General features: G+C 35.0%; 2 protein-coding genes across 3 annotated transcripts in view; one reads left to right on the top strand and one right to left on the bottom strand.

Moving 5' to 3' along the window:
• LOC145296723 (protein DD3-3-like) overlaps positions 1–2122 on the bottom strand; it is an 80932-nt gene extending 78810 nt beyond the window's left edge. The window contains exon 1 of one of the 2 annotated variants that reach the window (XM_080142738.1): positions 1839–2122. The gene's annotated coding sequence lies outside the window, so the exon portion shown is untranslated. The remainder of the gene's footprint in view (positions 1–1838) is intronic. The other variant, XM_080142728.1, reaches the window with a different exon arrangement.
• Positions 2123–2290: 168 nt separating this feature from the next.
• The window catches only part of LOC145296720 (protein DD3-3-like), a 230433-nt gene continuing 214209 nt past the window's right edge, over positions 2291–18514 (top strand). Inside the window, exon 1 of the mRNA XM_080142714.1 lies at positions 2291–2570. Coding sequence (XP_079998840.1) covers positions 2482–2570 — 89 coding nt within the window. The 5' untranslated portion in view covers positions 2291–2481. The remainder of the gene's footprint in view (positions 2571–18514) is intronic.

The following is an 18514-nucleotide window of genomic DNA, read 5'->3' as shown; positions in this document are numbered from 1 at the left end:
CGGCCTCAACAGTGAAGGGGTGTGATTTTGCTGCTAATTTCTAATGTTTTTTTTTTATTTTATTTTATTTTATTTTATTGTATTTGCCAATAAGTACAATACACAAATACATTCATCGTAGTTACTTACTCTTTTAGTAGCGTATGTTTTTTCATTTAATTTTCCAAATATTTTTCTATAAAGTGATAGAAGCTACGTAGAGATGGAAATTGGTATTCTTAGCTAGTGTTCCAATACTGTTCAAGGAAAGGTTAATAAGGACAGGCTAATAAATAAGTATTGCACTGAGCTTCAATCTATGGCCCCGCCCCTCGCCAAACTTTCACAATAAACACTCGGCTAGCTGAAAACACTTTCAATAATTTCCCCCACTCTTTTTCCGTGCCTAAACCTAAACGTAGATTCCATGAACAAAGTTTTATTTCTTAGAACTGCACTGCTGTGGAACTTTCTTCCATTTACCTGACTATGGTCGTATTCAAGTCCAACATAAACAAGTTCTTGATGAGCCGTTCCCCTTAAGTAATCCAATTTACCAAATTTCCACTACTATCAAGTACTACAACATTGTCTCATTGACCACTGTACACTTATTAACCTTTATCCTCGACTGGTCTCTGGGCCTTGATAAGTGGTGACTCCTTTATATAAAAAAAAAAAGAAAAACCCCTTTTCATATTATTTAATGCCAAATTCAGTAATTTTGGAGAAAAAAGGGTTTTGTACTTCAAATTTTCTATATCTTCAAATATTTATTCATGGTATTTAGGCTCGTTGTTTTGTAGAGAACAAGTGCTTTTGTTTTTAGCTTTGCAAAACATGGTTGGATTTTTAAAAGGGACGGGGGAAAAAACATTAAATCAATGTTTGGTGCATTAGAGTCAGGAAACCAGTATTTTCAGACAGCCTGGTCTGGTAGCACCAGGATCCAGAGAAAAGAAAAGAATGTTATCAGCAAAAACTCAATGTTGTTGGGAAAACACAAAGCAACAGTGATCGAAAGAAGTGGAGAGTAGAAATCTGCGGAGATTTATTGTCACTCAGATTCCAAGGAGCACCACCTGTTTTGCCAATGAGCGATTACTGGTAAAAACTCGTGTGAGAACTTATGAATAAGAAATAACAACAACAAAAAATGCGGTTTCCATAAATTGTTGAGATTATTTTTAGACTGGGCTAGTGTTTTGGAGAGTTGGATAAACGTACAAGAATATTGATTTTTCAGAGTCTTATCTATCTAAAGTAACGTTGTAAACAGTGGCTTTGTTGCTGCCGGGACGAAGCATAATTTTGTCCAATTCTAGGAAGACCATCTTCCCAGGTTTTACCTTTTCTCTGAGAATTTATTGCTAATCACCTGCGGCGTCTCCACCAAGGAATGCCAATGAGGTTACTCATTAATTTTTTGTAGGTCAGGCCTTCTTATCTTACGCTGGCCTTTTAACCTACAGCTGACCTTATATCTCATCAAATTGGTAAATTAATATAAATAAATGCTTGTTGGGACGTTTGTTTTTTTTTAGACTGGCTAGTATTCAGGAGAGCTGGAAATATGTACAATAATATTGGCTATTAGATCCTTTCGTAGCTAAAAGTCATATATTTATAAATAAATGCTCGTATTAAAACTGGTTTCGTATTTAAGGAAGCGGATAAGATAACGCGTAACGCAGATTATATGCTATTAGAGCCTTCCATAATTACAAGAGTCGATAAAGTTTGTATGGTATATAGATTATTACTTTTTCGAGACACCTTACTTTTTTTTTCTTCTTTTTGGAGTGAAAGAAAAACAGGAAATTGGGGAAAAGTAAAGATAAAATATCGAGCGTTCTTACTCTCTTTCCGTCCTGTTGAATGTCTTTGTGTTGATCCGTCACAGTCGTCGGAGCGGGATGTGATCGTTCTGTCCCGAGGGTTGGCTAGGACCGATATGCATTGGTGTAGCCTCTGGCCTCCATATTTATAGAAGACGAACGCTTCGTTGACCCGTCAAGTAAATTATGACAAACGTTGACTGCACCTTTGTTTGTTTTTTGTTTTGTTTTTTGTTTTTTTGTGTGTGTTTGGGGGGGGGGTCTTGTTCTTTTTATTTTTGTATTTTGTTTGAAAACACAATAACAACAACAACAACAACAACAACAACAACAACAACAAAGGACAAGCCTATGTATTTTCTTATTCCTCCCTTCTCCGTCACTCTCTTTCTCTCTTTCTTTCTCTAAAAAACAAAACACAATTAACTATTATAATAAAATTGACAGGATGTCCGCCATTTTTTTTCTTCCCATTTTTTTTTTATTAGTATTAATATTTTTAAGAGACGATTAAAAGAGAGGGTGAGGTCGATAACATTCTTAAAAATCGTCTCTTAACTTTCTTTTTTCTTATAGTTTTATAGCCAAAAAAGAGAGAGATAAACACTACAGATGTGCATGCATACATACATGTAAAAAAAAAAGAAAAAAGAGGAAATATATCATGAATTCCTATTGTCTGATCATCTATTTCTGTTTTGTGAATTTCCATGCTATGTTGTCAAAAGCTGACGTATACTTACATAACCCCAAGTAAGTATTTTTTTTTGTATTGTTATTTTAATTAACTTATTTGTCCTTTTCCCTATCTTCCTCTTTTCACATTAGACATATACGTCACAATGTTTATGGTTTTTCTTTTTCACATGGGCAAGTTCGGTCGAAAAAATCAAAACACACACACACACACACACACACACACACACACACTGCGGTAGTCTTCCAGACAAGCGGATCGATCTACGTTTTAACGTTATATAATATATTATGACTGGATTCTAATATCCCGACCAGTAGTAATTAATTAACTCTTCCTACACTGATAATTGCATAAGCACGAAACATTAGTGGGTGTAGGTATAAAAATCGATAATGTTCATTTAAAAATATGATAGTTATAAAATCCCTTAAAGAAGTTAAAGTTGATCGCTATTTAGGGAATTTTTTAAAAAAAGTGATCAACTTTAGTGAAAACACATTATGACGACCTGGCTCGGCCTTAGTCTACTTCACGGCCGCAGTGGGTCAGTGGGCTCCATGCTTTTATAGGCCCCACGCTGATTCTAAGGGCAAATTAATAAATTTAATTTTCAATTATTAATACTATCAATGCCCACACAGAACTCTGGGCAATCCGTTTCGCATATGGCCCCTCTTGATACGTGCAAATAAATAGCCGATGCTCAAAATGTATAAACATTTTGACCCCTCCCTTTACTTAAAAATTCACCAAAAATCAGGAAATTAAGCAATTTTAATGAAATTTTCAGTATTTATCAAATAATGATCCCGGAATATAATGAATCGATTATTTCTATTTGAATCTTAGCGGAAATGTATCATTTTATTTAAACAATAAACACCTTTACTAAAGTTATGGTTTTCAGTAGTAAAAAAATGCATGAATTTGTTTTTTGCTTTTTTTATGAAAATAAAGCATCGTAAATTGTAACAATGAAATAATAATTTTTTTCAGGAATATTACCAGAAAAACCCTAAAGTCCGTATTAATGAATTCGATATAACTCGAAATTAATTTCTCGAACTACCGATATTATCATTAAATTAAGTATTGTTTACTCACTATTTTCATACAAAAAATTATAATTGCAAAAAATATTTCCTCTTTTTTTAGATTACATATTTTGCGTAATTTTTATATGTAAGATTCTAATATTTTCCTTGCTTGAATAAACGTGTAACTTTCGGCGTAACAGAATCTTGAAAAATATTATTATTTTTTTTAATTTAAAAGCAGGAACAGAGAAAAATGATTGAAATAAAATATGGTAAAAATTTTACAAATGTTCACGATCTGAATGTATGGATGCACGGTTAAGAAAAAAAACACTCTCCAACTATCTGACATCATTTTCAGACAGCTTTTTGACTTTTTGACATTTTGGATATCCGTAGAACACATTTTTAGACAACTTCGTTTGTTTTTGCTTGTGCAAAGCCAGAATCTCTCACTTTGATGCATAGTATTGCATAGTATGACTTATTTCCAACAAAATGAATGGCTCTCGTTTTGGCTTAACCTTTACTCCTGATCTGAAATGGAACACGTACATCAAATCTGTTGCCAAAGGCCGCTGGAAAAATGGTGGGATCCTTCTATCGATCCAGTAGATATCTCACTGCTGGTGCAGTTCTCTATCTATATATAGAGTCAGGTACGTCCAAGGATGGAATACTGTTGTCACATCTGGGAAAGAGCTGCTAGAAAGGACTTGTCCTGCCTTGATAGAGTTTAAAATAGACTTTGTAGCCTCAGAGGAGATGTCCTTTTTTCTCCCCTGCAACCTTTTTCTCACAGAAGAGATGTTGCGAGCTTGTCTTTGCTTTATCGCTATTTTCATGACAAGTACTCGACTGAGCTTCAATCTATGGCCCTGCCCCTCGTCAAACTTTCACAATAAACACTCGGCTACCTGAAAACACTATCAATAATTCCCCCCCCCACTCTTTATCTGTGCCTAAACCTAAACGTAGATTCCATGAACAAAGCTTCTTTCTTAGAACTGCACACCTGTGGAACTGTCTTTCGTTTTCCTGCTTTCCCAGCTGACTAGAGTATAGTTGTCTTCAAATCCAACGTAAACAAGTTCTTGATGAGCCGTTCCACTTAAGTTAACAAATTTACTGAATTTCCATTACTAACGATTACTATATTGTCCAATTGACTACTGTACACTCTTAACCTTTATCCTCGAGTGGCGTTTAGGCCTTGATAAGTGCTCATGCCGATGTAAAAAAAAACAAAATAAAAAAAACACAGTTCTTTCTGGTACATGCTCTGAAAATTTGCTGCTATATTGGATATTCAATTTTTTTTATAGATGATCCAGTGGAGGTATTTGGCACACTCAACTGTGTCATTATATAGTAACCGTCCCCCAGCTTACAACTGGATTTCAGGTGGCTCATACTCTTTATTTCTGTGTGGCAGAATCTGCACTTGCTATTGAGACTATGTAACAACAACAACAACAACAACAACGGACAGATAGTTCTAGAAAAATGTATACCTCATGTGATAAAATACTAGGTAAAAGTATAACCTAAAATAGAGAAAAGCTGTTATAAAATTGCCATCAACAAACAATAAAATTAACAAAATGGGAAGAGAAGCGGCTACATGAACGATTTACAAGACTGGCTAATGAAATAGCACACAAAAATACATAGATATGGCTATGAAAAAGGACAATTGGATAAATAAATGAAATTGCTGCAAAAGAAAAATATATCAGAATGAGCTATATAAAAGCCAAGATAAGCAAGAGCCAGGAAAACAGTAAATGTAGTCTATGTGGATAAAGAGACGAAACAGTAAACCACATCATAAGTAAATGCAATAAAGTAGCCTATAAAAAAACACAAAAAGGCATGTCCTAAGTTGGGAAGATGAGTCACTGGAAACTACACAAATGAACACATTTTGATCATCCAGAAAATGAAAAGCATAACATCCTATGGAACATAGAAATATAAATGGACAAACTCTATCCAAGCAAGAAGACTTGATCTGATAATTGGGAGCAAGAAGAAAAAAAAACATGCCAAATAGTAGATTTCAATGTCCTAGCAGTTCACAGTCTGAAGATCAGAAAAGAAAAAAAAACCTGTCAAATAGTAGATTTCATTATATTAGCAGTTCACCTGGTCATTCATTCATTCATGTCTTATGAATTCCATTGTTGGCATTGGTTTCCCCGATATCTTTCTAGTAAAAATTCTCTTGAGAAAAAAAATAGGTACTTACAAAGAGGGATCACATGAAGGTCGTCAACATCCTAAGTGAAAGTTCTTGTGTGGAATGCACTTGATTCGAACTTGGTATAACTAGGTCGTCAGTCCATGTCATTAGCCACTTAACCAATTCATATAGCAATGATCAAGGAGGCAGAAAAACTAGCAAATATATGGAGCTGTCCAGAGAAAAAAAGTGATTACTGAACTTGAAGAAGAGCAGTGTAATACTAAAAAAGTCAAGGTGAGTTTAATGTCTATGGCTATTAACGAAAGTGTAGCATAATATGGGGTTTAGGGTTTGGAACAGTAGTTTCTTGAGTTCCTCAATTTTCCCCGAGCAACCCTAGGACATAGGTCCTACTAGTGTGAAAATACACTATACAAGTTTTGTACATCTTGTTACTGATAGCATACAACCTACAAACGCAAATTCTGATTCTTCATTCTCCTTTGTTGTAGCTTCGCCTATTCTCTTTACAACAAAAATTGTATTCCTACTCAACTTCAGTCAAATGAAATTGTATCCCACTCGGAATAATTTTACAATGGTGACAATTTTCAGTAATGAGCAACAAATCAGTAATAGCAGCAGCATGTTAATTTTATTAAAGCTTCACTTTATTAACATAAGCAACCTATATAACTCATATGTTAGTGAATCAAACTGAACATTATAAAGACCTATTTTCGACCTCAGCTCTCACTATCTGCTATTTATTTATTTATTTACTAGCGGGGGAACCCGGCGTTGCCCAGGTGTGTGGAGGTGTAGTAAGCACCCATGAGGAGGGGGAGGGATAAAAAGTGGTAGTAGCAGGGAGGACGAATCAAAACAACAGTTTGGGTAATGAGAGGTGTTAATAACAAAAAAGAAAAATGGTAGTAGGCAGGCAGGATCGAACCTGTAACACGAAGGAGGAAAAAAAAAAACGTAACGCCTTAACTGATGTCTCCGTTGCACAAGCAGAAGTTGAGAGTGTTGAAATTAAGCATAGTCAATCCAACAGTGACGATGACTTGCTAAAATGTCGGCGAAAAAAGCGACTCCCCCTCCTTGTAGAAAACTGCCCAGTTGAGGGTGAAGGAATAAATGTTTTCAGCCAATTTTTCGATATTTGTAAACCGAAGGATCGAGCTTGAAAACGATACCGATTTCGTAAGGCGTGTGTTAAAAGTTTCTGCGAGACATACGAACACACGCACACCCACACACTCGCACACACACACACACATTTTGCCTTTTATATATTAGACTAGCGAGGATGCCCAGGATTGCTCAGGTGTATAGGTGGTGTAGTAAGGAACGCGGGGGGGGGGGGTTAAAAAAATGGTAGTAATGGGGGGGGAGGTCAAAACAATAGTAAGCAGAAGTGTTAAAAAAAGTGGTAGTAAGCAGGCAGTCTCGAACCTGTAACGCAAAGGAGAAAAAAATAACGTGGTACGGAGAGCGTCGAAATTAAGCTTAGTCAATCGAAAAGAAAAGATGAGTTGCAAAAATGGTGACGCAAAAACTGACCACTCCTTGTATAAAACTGGCCAGTTGAGTGTGAAGAAATGATGTTTTTGGCCAATTTTTCAATATTTGTTGTCCGAAAGATCAAGGTCCAAAACGATACCGATTTGGTCACATTCCAACGTGGCTGTCGGAAGTTTTTGGTACACACACACACACACACACACACACACACACACACACATTTTGCCTTTTTATGCATATGTAGATTATTATTTTATTCTTTTTTTTTTTTTTTTGAAAATTCATTACTCAATATTTATAATACATTGAGTAGCGCCAGGTAGAAATAGCTAGTAATACACACATATATATATATATATATATATATATATATATATATATATTTTTGTTTTTTTAACTGATCATTTAAATAATTTGTTTTTTAGAGAGGGGGGTAGAAGAATTGGTTTTAGTAGTGCTCTGAAGGTCTCCTTACTTACATAAGTACTCAATATCGGAGATATAGCCACACACGCATGCTTATGCAAATCATCTTTCATATACATTTATGCTTGTATGTACGTTATCACCTTTCACACACATATATTTTTGGATGTACGTTATCACCTTTCACACTCATTTCCGTTCATACGTATATTATCACCTTTCACACACATACTATGTTTGTGTGTACGTTATTATCTTTATTAATAACTGGAAGAATACCCGTCATAGGTAAGGTAAAAAATCAATATCCTCAAACAGAACAGTTTTATGTCCCCTTCCGAAGAGTAAAATATAGGTTCCTTGGACATGGATCTAACTTAATAACTTGATTTGAGCCCAAAACAATGAATGTTAAGGGGTCATAATAGGGGTCAAAGTTAAAAAAAAAATTGATGATGGCATATACCCTGAGATCATCAAGCAAGGAGGACAAAAACTACTTACCACTCTCTGCACAATCATACAGAGTGCCTGGACCACTGCAACTGTCCCTCAAGATTGGAAAGACACACAGCTAGTTACCATATTCAAAAAGGGAGATCGCAGGCTGTGCAGTAACTCCAGGGGTATATCACTGCTCTCAGTCCCTGGGAAAGTGTTCGCTCGTGTTCTCCTGAACAGGCTTACAGTGCACGCTGAAACCTTGCTACCTGAGACACAATGTGGATACCGTGCAAACAGAGGCACATCGGATATGATCTTCTCACTCAAACAGATCCAGGAAAAGTGTGTGGAGCAAAATATGGAGCTGTACATGATCTTTGTGGATTTTATGAAGGCTTTTGACACGGTGGATCGAAGCACTCTTTGGGAAGCCTTGCTGAAGCTTAACTTTCCTGCACACTTCACCAGCCTTGTCAGAGCCCTTCATTCAGGCATGAAAGCCACAGTTAAGCTGAAGGGCGAGCTCTCCAATCCATTCGATGTGCAGAATGGTGTCAAACAGGGCTGCGTCCTCGCTCCAACTCTCTTCTCACTCTACCTATCAGTTGTGCTTCGGCATGTCTTTAGAAATTGTGATAAGGGTGTTTTTATATGATCTAGGCTGGGAGCAGACCTTTTCAAAGTCAATGGATACAAATCCACAAATAGAACAACAAAGATACTCGTACAGGAGCTCATGTTTGTTGATGACACTGCATTTGTAGCGCATAGTCACGAGGATGCTCAGGACATAACTCGCTTTGCAGGATCAGCCAAGGCCTTTGGATTGCAGATTAATATCAAGAAAACTGAAATGATGTACCAACAATACCCTGGATCACCAGCAACAAGCCAGCCAATTAAGATTCAATACCAGGAGCTTTACAATGTCAGCAAATTCAAATACCTAATTCATGAACAACAACAAAATGGACGAGGAGATTTCTACAAGAATGGCTAACGCCTCCATATCCTATAAAAAACTCAAACAGAAGGTCTAGCAAAATAAAGACCTGACTTTCAGAACTAAATGCTTGGTGTACCGCGCCATCGTTCTCTTGTCACTCTTATATGGTGCAGAAACTTGGCCAGTGTACAAACTGGTAGCCCATAAGCTCAACACCTATATGATGAGACACCTCCGGCAGATTTTAAATGTCAAGTGGTATGACTTTGTCAGAAACAGGGAGATCCTATCACAAGCCAACCTCCCAAGCATGCTCATCCAGAAAAACCTGAGATGGGCCGGGCATGTAAACAGAATGGAGAACTCCCGACTACCAAAACAGATACTGTTTTCACAACTGGAGGATGGGGTACGAGGCATAGGCAGACCTAGGCTCAGGTTTCGTGACACCGTCAAATGAAATCTAAAGGACAGGTTGATCCCTATTGGAAGCTGGCAGACCCTCAGTCGCGACCGTGACAAGTGGAGAATGATGGCTCACAGGAAGTCGACTTCAGACACGAAGGACAGCGCATGATGATGATGATGATGATGATGATGATGATGATATACATAGATAACTGGAATTGCCTCTGTGTGTGTATATTTCCCTACCTAACTACTCTGTCAATTTTCAGTCTACAGTCTACAGATTTGAGAAAAAGGGTATTGAGATTTGCGAAAATCTTTGTAATTGGTTTTCAGACAGAAATCTGGCTGTCAAGTGGTCAAAGTTCAACGATTTGACCTTTGAGAACTCTACCAAACTTCTCCGCCAATTTTGGGTCTATTTTCAATGCAGGTTACTTGAACATGGATCTAACTTTTTGATTTGATTTGAGCCTAAACATATAAATGTTAAAAGGTCAAGATTAGGGTAAAATTTTTTAAAAATGTGATATCTCCGGTCTCCACCAAATTACTCAGCCAATTTTTCGTGTAAACATTTGAAATTTTACATAAAGTGTATTCAGACATAGGGCAAGCTTTTTAATCGATTTTTGACCAAAGTTCAAAAGATTTGACCTTTGCAGTCTCTAGCAAATTATTCAGACAGCTTTGGGTCTAAACATTTGAAATGTTACATAAAAGATATTCAGACATGCGGCAAGCTTTTTAATAAGTTTTGGGCGAAAATTATGCTATTAAAAGATCAAAGTTAACAGAGTTAACTTTTGAAGACTCTACCAAACTCCTCCGCCAATTTTGGTCTAAAAACTTGAAATTGTAGATTTTGGACATGAGTCAAACTTTTTAATATATATATATATATATATATATATATATATATATATATTAAAAAGTTTGACTCATGTTCAAAAGTTACGAACAGTACATAGGCCCCCAAGCAACGCCGGGCTGAATTGCTAGTATATATATATATATATATATATATATATATATATATATATACTAGCAGTTCCATCTGGCTTTGCTCGGGTCCTATGTACTGTTCATAAGGTTATGTGCATATGTATATATTAAAAGTGTGAATATGTAAAGTAATGCCTTTCTGTATAATAGTCTTCCTTAACTACCATAGAGAAAAGACGGACATTTTCACTTTTATAGATATATAGATAGATAGATTAGATACAATATATAGTAATTATTTAAAAAGTATAAATAAAAAAAAGACTCATGCGCCGCCACCGAGAATCAAAACAAAACGTTCAACTCGCGATTTATTTTGCCCCTGCCGTCAATGACTGAGCTCTGAAAACATGTTTAGTGCAAGGCTAAAAGTTAAAACATGAACCAATAGCTACTATATTATGCATTTGTAATGCCGGCGTTCGACCTTCACCTGGCAAATTTCATTTTTTGTAATTTTCACACTTTTACACCGATTTTTTCGGGCTAAAATCCAAATATAAAGTTTTGCATGGATTCAAATACCTTATATATGAAGTTTCATGTCCGTAGACCAAAAACTCTAGAATGGTAGACAAAATTTGTTAAACAAAAATATATACGTATATATAAGTATATGCGGAAACAATTTTGTTTTTACTATAAACTTTTTACGCAAATATTATGTAAGTATAAATCATGTAGAATATCTGCATTTATATAATTACACGTAATAGTTGACTAAAGATGGCTATCTCATTAGAAAACCGAAGCAACTAATAGAGACTTAATTAAAATGAATGTTTAAAAGAATATGCAAATTAGATAGATCTTTTGCTAGTGAATGCACTTCCACAACCCATATATAACAAAATTGTATTTTCTTTTTAATAAATAGAAAAGAGGCTTGCCTTTTTTTCTGTTGTTCCTGGCCTTTGTATGTATGTAATAGGAAAAAAAAATTGTAAATACTAAAATGATTAGTCGGTAAACTTGGATTTTAATTGTAATTATATTAGAGATTTTAAATTAATGTATTATATATAAATTTTTAAAAATTATACTTTATAAATGTAATTTACAATCTATTTCAAATTTAAAACGATAGAAAAATATAATAATGTTAATATACTAGGAAAATCACTTAGGATAGATAAATACTCACTTCCCCAAACCTTGAAAGATTTGGGTTTTTTATTAAATTTTTATTAAATTTTTAAACGTATTTCGAAATTTTTAAACGTTATTCGATATAATTAAACGAAAGATTAAAATTTAAAAAAAAAAAAAACTTTGAACGTATTTTAGAAATTTTTAAACGTAATTCGATATAATTAAACGAAATTTTAAGTTTTTAACCGATACCAATATAAATATTAAGGTTTTTTATACATAAGAAAAATTAGATTTTTAAATTAATTTGGGTTCAAATTAAAATCGATTTATATAAGGGAAAATCTTTTTCGAAATTTGATTTTAAATTTAAATAATTCAAAGTTTAAAGTTAATGAAATCATCATCATCCGATAAATAAACGCGGGGGGGGATTTAACAAAACGAGATTTAAACGTGAACTCGCGAGGTATATATATATTTCACACTTCCGGTTATAAAATAGACGAATATTGGCTGAAGAGAGCTTGATAAGGATACCTTAAACGGTCCTTATTATCGGGCTTGAAACCGACGGTACCAATGATTTGTCTCATCTAACAACTTTCTGTACACAAAATATAAATACGCTCTTACATTTCGGATTTTCCTTTTAATTGAGCACTCTGCTGGATTTCTTTTTCCAAAAAAACTAATCAAATATATATATATATATATATATATATAAAAGTGAACGTGTCTGTCTGTCTGTCTGTGTGTCTGTGTGTCTGTCTGTCTGTGTACATTTCCCTACGCAATAACTCTGTCAATTTTTAGTCTATAGACTCGAAATTTGAAATACCGGGTACTGAGATTTGGGAAAATCGATGTGACGGGTGTAAGCCAGAAATTTGGCTGTTAAGGGGTCAAATTTCAACGATTTGACCTTTAAGAACTCTACCAAACTCCTCCGACAATTTTGGGTCTAGACACTTGAAATTTTAGATTTAGGTTCCTTGAACATGGATCTAACTTAATAAAGTGATTTGAGCCCGAAACAATAAATTTTAAGGGGTCATAATAGGGGTCAAAGTTTTAAAAAATTAACCATTTTTTTTGTTTTTTTGATTTTTTTGCACAGCATACACCTCCAAACACCCGAGCAACGCCGGGCACCCCTGCTAGTATATATATAAAAGTGAAAGCGTCTGTGTATTTGTGTATCTGTGTCTGTGTACATTTCCCTACGCAATAACTCTGTCAATTTTTAGTCTACAGACTCAAAATTTGATATACAGGTTACTGAGATTTGGGAAAATCGATGTGGTCGGTTTTTGGCCAGAAATTGTGCGATTAAGGGGTCAAAGTTCAACGATTTGACCTTTGAAAACTCTACCAAACTCCTCCGACAATTTTCGGTCTACACACTTGAAATTTTAGATATAGGTTCCTTGGATATGGATCTAACTTAATAACTTGATTTGAGCCCAAAGCAATAAATTTTAAGGGGTCATAATAGGGGTCAAAATTTTAAAAAAATTGACCTCTGCGGTCAAATTACTCAGGCAATTTCTGGTCTAAGTATTTGAAATTTTACATAAAGGGTATTCAGAGATAGGGCAAGCTTTTTCATCTGTTTGGGTCGAAAATTTTTAGTTACCAATATATAAATGTATGTATGTCTGTTTGCATGTCTGCCTTAAACTTTCAATAGAGGCGACGGATTTTACCAAGATCAGTATCGTTTTAAAGTTCGATCTTTCATACGACAAATATCGAAAAAGTGGCTAAAAACATTAATATCTTCCCCTTCAACTAGGCACTTTTCTACAGAGGGGGGCACTTTTTTCGCCGATATTTTTTAAAGGTATCCTATCCTTTAGATTGTCTAGCCTTAATTTAAAAAAATGTCGCTTCCGGTTTGGCGGCGGACGTAACAGCATAAACCCCATTCTTTTCCTCCTTTGCGGTACGAGTTCGAGCCTGCCTTCCTACTACCACTTTTTTTTTTTTTTTTTTTTGCTCAACATACACATCCAAACACCCTGGAAACGCCGGGCTCCCATGCTAGTATATATATATATATATATATATATATATATATATATATATATAATGATTCACATTTTAAACATTTCAAATCTATCAGTCAAATAAAAATAAAAACAAATCGCATGTTTATACTTTTAAAAGTTTTAAATGAGCAAGATAATATAGTCACATCACACAAAAGGGAACATGACAGCATGTTATGTGTTGAAACAAAAGCATTAGGTGTTTAAGAATACGTCTTTCTGGTTCGTTTAAATTTTTATCCAGATTTATGAAAACGCTCAAGGTAAAATGAAAAGGTTTGTTCCTTTTCATTTCTCTCTCTCTCTCTCTCTCTCTCTCTCTCTCTCTCTCTCTCTCTCTCTCTCTCTCTCTCTCTCTCTCTCTCTCTCTCTCTCTTACACACACACACACACACACACACACATATATATATATATATATATATATATATATATATATATATACGTATACATGTATGAATATATATATATACATATATATGTATAAAAGTGAAAGTGTCTGTCTGTTTGTGTATCTGTGTGTCTGTGTGTGTACATTTCCCTGCGCAATAACTCTGTCAATTTTTAGTCTACAGACTCGAAATTTTATATACAGAGTACTGAGATTTGGGAAAATTGATGTGATTGGTTTTCGGCCAGAAATTTGGCGATTAAGGGGTCAAAGTTCAACGATTTCACCTTTGAGAACTCAACCAAACTCCTCCGACAATTTTGCATCTAAACACTTGAAATTTTAGATATAGGTTCATTGGACATGGATTTAACTTAATAATTTGATTAGAGCCTAAAACAATACCTGTTTAGGGGTCATAACAGGGGTCAAAGTTAAAAAAATTGACCACTTTTTTTTTTTTTTGCTCAACATACATCTCCAAATACCCGGGCAACGCCGGGCACCCATGCTAATATATATATATATATATGTGTGTGTGTGTGTGTGTGTGTGTGTGTGTGTGTGTGTATGCATATGTATACATGCATGAATATATATATACACATACATATACGTATACATACATAAATCTATATATATATGCACAGACATATATGTATACGTATACATGCATGAAATAAATATATATATATATATATATATATATATATATATATATATATATATATATATATATATATATATAATCAGAGAGGCGGTAGCACTCTCTATATAGGGATGGCCCGTACACGCCTATATACGCCTACAAAACAAAACTATCCAAATCTCAACTAAAATCAACTTATAAGTTTCAAAAAAGCACATATTCTTACAGAGAAGCGTCTTACGAATCCAGCGAGTGTCAGAATGTCGGTTAAAATGTCAAAAGAGAGCAAAAAAAAGGGTACAAAAATGGCCAATTGTTCTTCTTTCTTCTTTATTCTTCTTCTTTCTTCTTTCTTTTGAGACGATGTATCTCGGTGTACGAACGGTCTCTGACAACAGTTCAAGCATCAATCGACTGCTCTTTACACGGAGAAGTGCAGTGACCCATCGCTTTTTAGCTAACTCCATAATTAAATAAGATTACGTGTAATAACAAGTTTTAAACACTATATACCCAATGTAGACAGACCATTTCGAACACGGAACTTCTCTCAAAAGGGACAGCTCCAAATAATACACCGGATGCTCACAGACGTTCCTGTTTGCCAGTGGCCTATATTTCTTGGACGCTTAATATTTAAGGTGAACGTTAAGGTTTTTTCTTTAAACAGTAACCCACCAGCGTTAATGAAACCACGAAATCTTTATCTCAGTTGATCAAAATTGTTATAAGAGTAACCTATCAGCAAGTACGACATCAAAAAACAATGTTATAAAAACAAATAATTCTTCAGATTTTGGACTGTAAAATATGTACAAAATGTCAATGCTGTGACCAGGATTCGAACCTAGGTTAGCACGGCCACAACGTGGGGTCCTAACCTCTAGACGATCACGGCTAACACTGACGTCTGTCGCTCTTGACAGAAAGATACATGACTACTGTCAAACTATTGAAAAATAAGGAGGAAACTTGAAATTCTCACGCATGCGCAAAAATACACTATAGCAACCATTGTTAAATGCAGCTGAATCTCTTCGCTCGCTAAGAAAAATAGATCAGACCAGTTCTTCTAAGAACTCACCAAACGCCAAAGGAAATAAGTTTAATTAACCGCAAAAGAAACTGCAAGAAAGTCATCTTCTAAGAACTCACTGGAAGCTGACCAAAAAGAATCAAAATCCAAGCCCTAGCCACAAAAATAACTAGATATTGTGGCTACTATACACAATCTACTAATAAAAACAAGTAAGTTTTCTAAAATAAACTACAATAAATTAACCAAGTAACCTCACGCTGTCACTGATTAGGACTTCATATAAAGATAACAACTACACTATTGGTGTGTATACCGTTCCACACTTTAACTATTGGTGACGGGGCAGTATCTCAATTCTACGAGAGTTGTCTTGCTATAAGATAAGTGATATTATAGTAAGATACACATAAGTGTTATATGTTTACATTTAATAAAAAATGCCAAAGTCAGCACGTAGTAAAAAAGCTCAGAGAAATATAGACTATGAAAAAAACAAAGTCAAGGTATTATCTGAGCAAAAAGAATACTATCAGAAAAATGCTGAAATAATAAAAATTAAGTATCATGCAAATCCTGAGGCAAAGAAGGCTGCCTCACGTGCTGACTCAAAAGCACGGTATAACAAGGATCCCGAGGGGAAAAAACTGCCTCACGTGCTCTTTATAACAAAGAACCAGAAAAAAAGAAGGCTGCCTCACGTGCTGACTCAAAAGCACGGTATAACAGGGATTCCGAGGGAAAAAAAGCTGCTTCACGTGCTCTTTATAACAAAGAACCAGAAAAAAAGAAGGCTGCCTCACGTGCTGACTCAAAAGCACGGTATAACAGGGATTCCGAGGGAAAAAAAAGCTGCCTCACGTGCTCTTTATAACAAAGAACCAGAAAAAAGAAGGCTGCCTCACGTGCTGACTCAAAAGCACGGTATAACAGGGATCCCAAGGGGAAAAAGCTGCCTCATGCACAAACTATTATAAATATAAATATCAAAAACTGCCAAATCTTTGCCAAAACGCCAAAGAATGAACCAAGAAAAATTTAATAGTGCAGGTATGAACATTTTAGAACTTTATAATACTCTAACTGTTTTATCAGAGAGGCGGTAGCACTCTCTATGTAATATAGAACCGATGGAGGACCAAGAGGCAACTCCTAAGGCCCAAAACCCAAAGACCTAAAACCTAGCAGGAAGCGACCTGCTACTAATGGAGGCAGCAATGAGCCGCCTCCTAAAAAAGACAATACTATCATGAATGTAAGTTTAAAAATAAGACTGTAAGTAAAAATACTAATTAACAAGAATAAAAAAGCATTGGAAATGCAAAAGGATATAGGGATGGTATGCCAAAAAGTATACAAACAAGATAGCTATGAATGGCTAGGCACATGGAAATAGAATTGCATCCAAAGTATAGCCCTATAGCTTTTTACAACCGTAATGATGGCATGGAATGAAGATTGGAGAAAAGCTATAGGGCTATACTTTGGATGCAATTCTATTTCCATGTGTCTAGCCATTCATAGCTATCTTGTTTGTATACTTTTTGGCATACCATCCCTATATCCTTTTGCATTTCCAATGCTTTTTTATTCTTGTATATATATATATATGTCTACATATACGTATATATGCATGAGTATATATATATATATATATATATATATATATATGTATACATATACGTATACATACATGAATAGATATCTATGCATGAATATATATATATATATATATGTGTGTGTGTGTATGCATATATGTATACACGTTTCATTAAATAGCACAGATAACTCTTGCTTGTTTTTCTTGTAATCCTCTTTTTCTCTTTGTCGGACCATTTTCCGGACGTTTTTTCCGAGTGAAAAAAGAAATTTCCCATAATCGCGAACGATGCTGTGTACACCTTTAAATGTCCCATAGGAGAATGCGTCTCCAAAAATAATTCGTACATTGGCATGACTCGAACCAGCATCTCCTGTCGTTTAACATGTCACCTGTCTTCCCTGAATAGTTCAATCTATCAGCACCTCATAGCACACCACACCCCTAAAAATGAGTTTAGAGACATATTACTAGATAACACGGCCATTTTAACTGTCTCATATTGCGAGGTGCGCCACCCGATTTTTGAGGCATTGTTAATCCACATTAATATACCAACGATTAACCAGATTCATAACGAAATGGAAGGCACGCTCAAGTGCTTTTGTGTATTTTAGTGATTTTAAGCGATTTTAAACGTCTTTTAATCATCTTTTAATCGTCTTTTCATTTCATCTCGCTATTTTCATTTTTCAATTTCATTTTTTTATTTTTTACTACTCCCCTGAGGATGACCAATGGAGGTCGAAAACGTTCGCAATTATGGGAAATTTCTTTTTTCACTAAGAAAAAAGGAGGATTACAAGAAAAACAAGCAAGAGTTATCTGTGCTATTTAATGAAACGTGCATAAAAGAAAAATGCTGCCTAAATATACTAATATATGTATACATATATGTATACATGCATGATCATATATGTGTGTGGTGGGGTATATACACATACATATACATATACGTATACATATGTATGTATTTCTGGTGCTTTATTGTTTCTTAGCTATCGCTGTTTCTTTCTTACAATTACTTATAGCTTCTATAAACTTTTGCTTGTTTGTACTGAACTTATGTGGGTTAATCTGCGGTATATATGCTGCCTTTGAGCAATGGCAGCTGCGCCAGTAGAAGTAAACCGTTTGGGAGAGAGGGATTTGCTATAGAATTTCCGTGTGGGAACATGTGCTTCAATTGCC

This window comes from Euprymna scolopes, chromosome 2, assembly GCF_053919585.1.
Source record: "Euprymna scolopes isolate OS-2025 chromosome 2, ASM5391958v1, whole genome shotgun sequence".
In the NCBI taxonomy this organism is placed as follows: domain Eukaryota; kingdom Metazoa; phylum Mollusca; class Cephalopoda; order Sepiida; family Sepiolidae; genus Euprymna; species Euprymna scolopes.
This window is presented reverse-complemented; position numbering and strand designations above follow the sequence as displayed.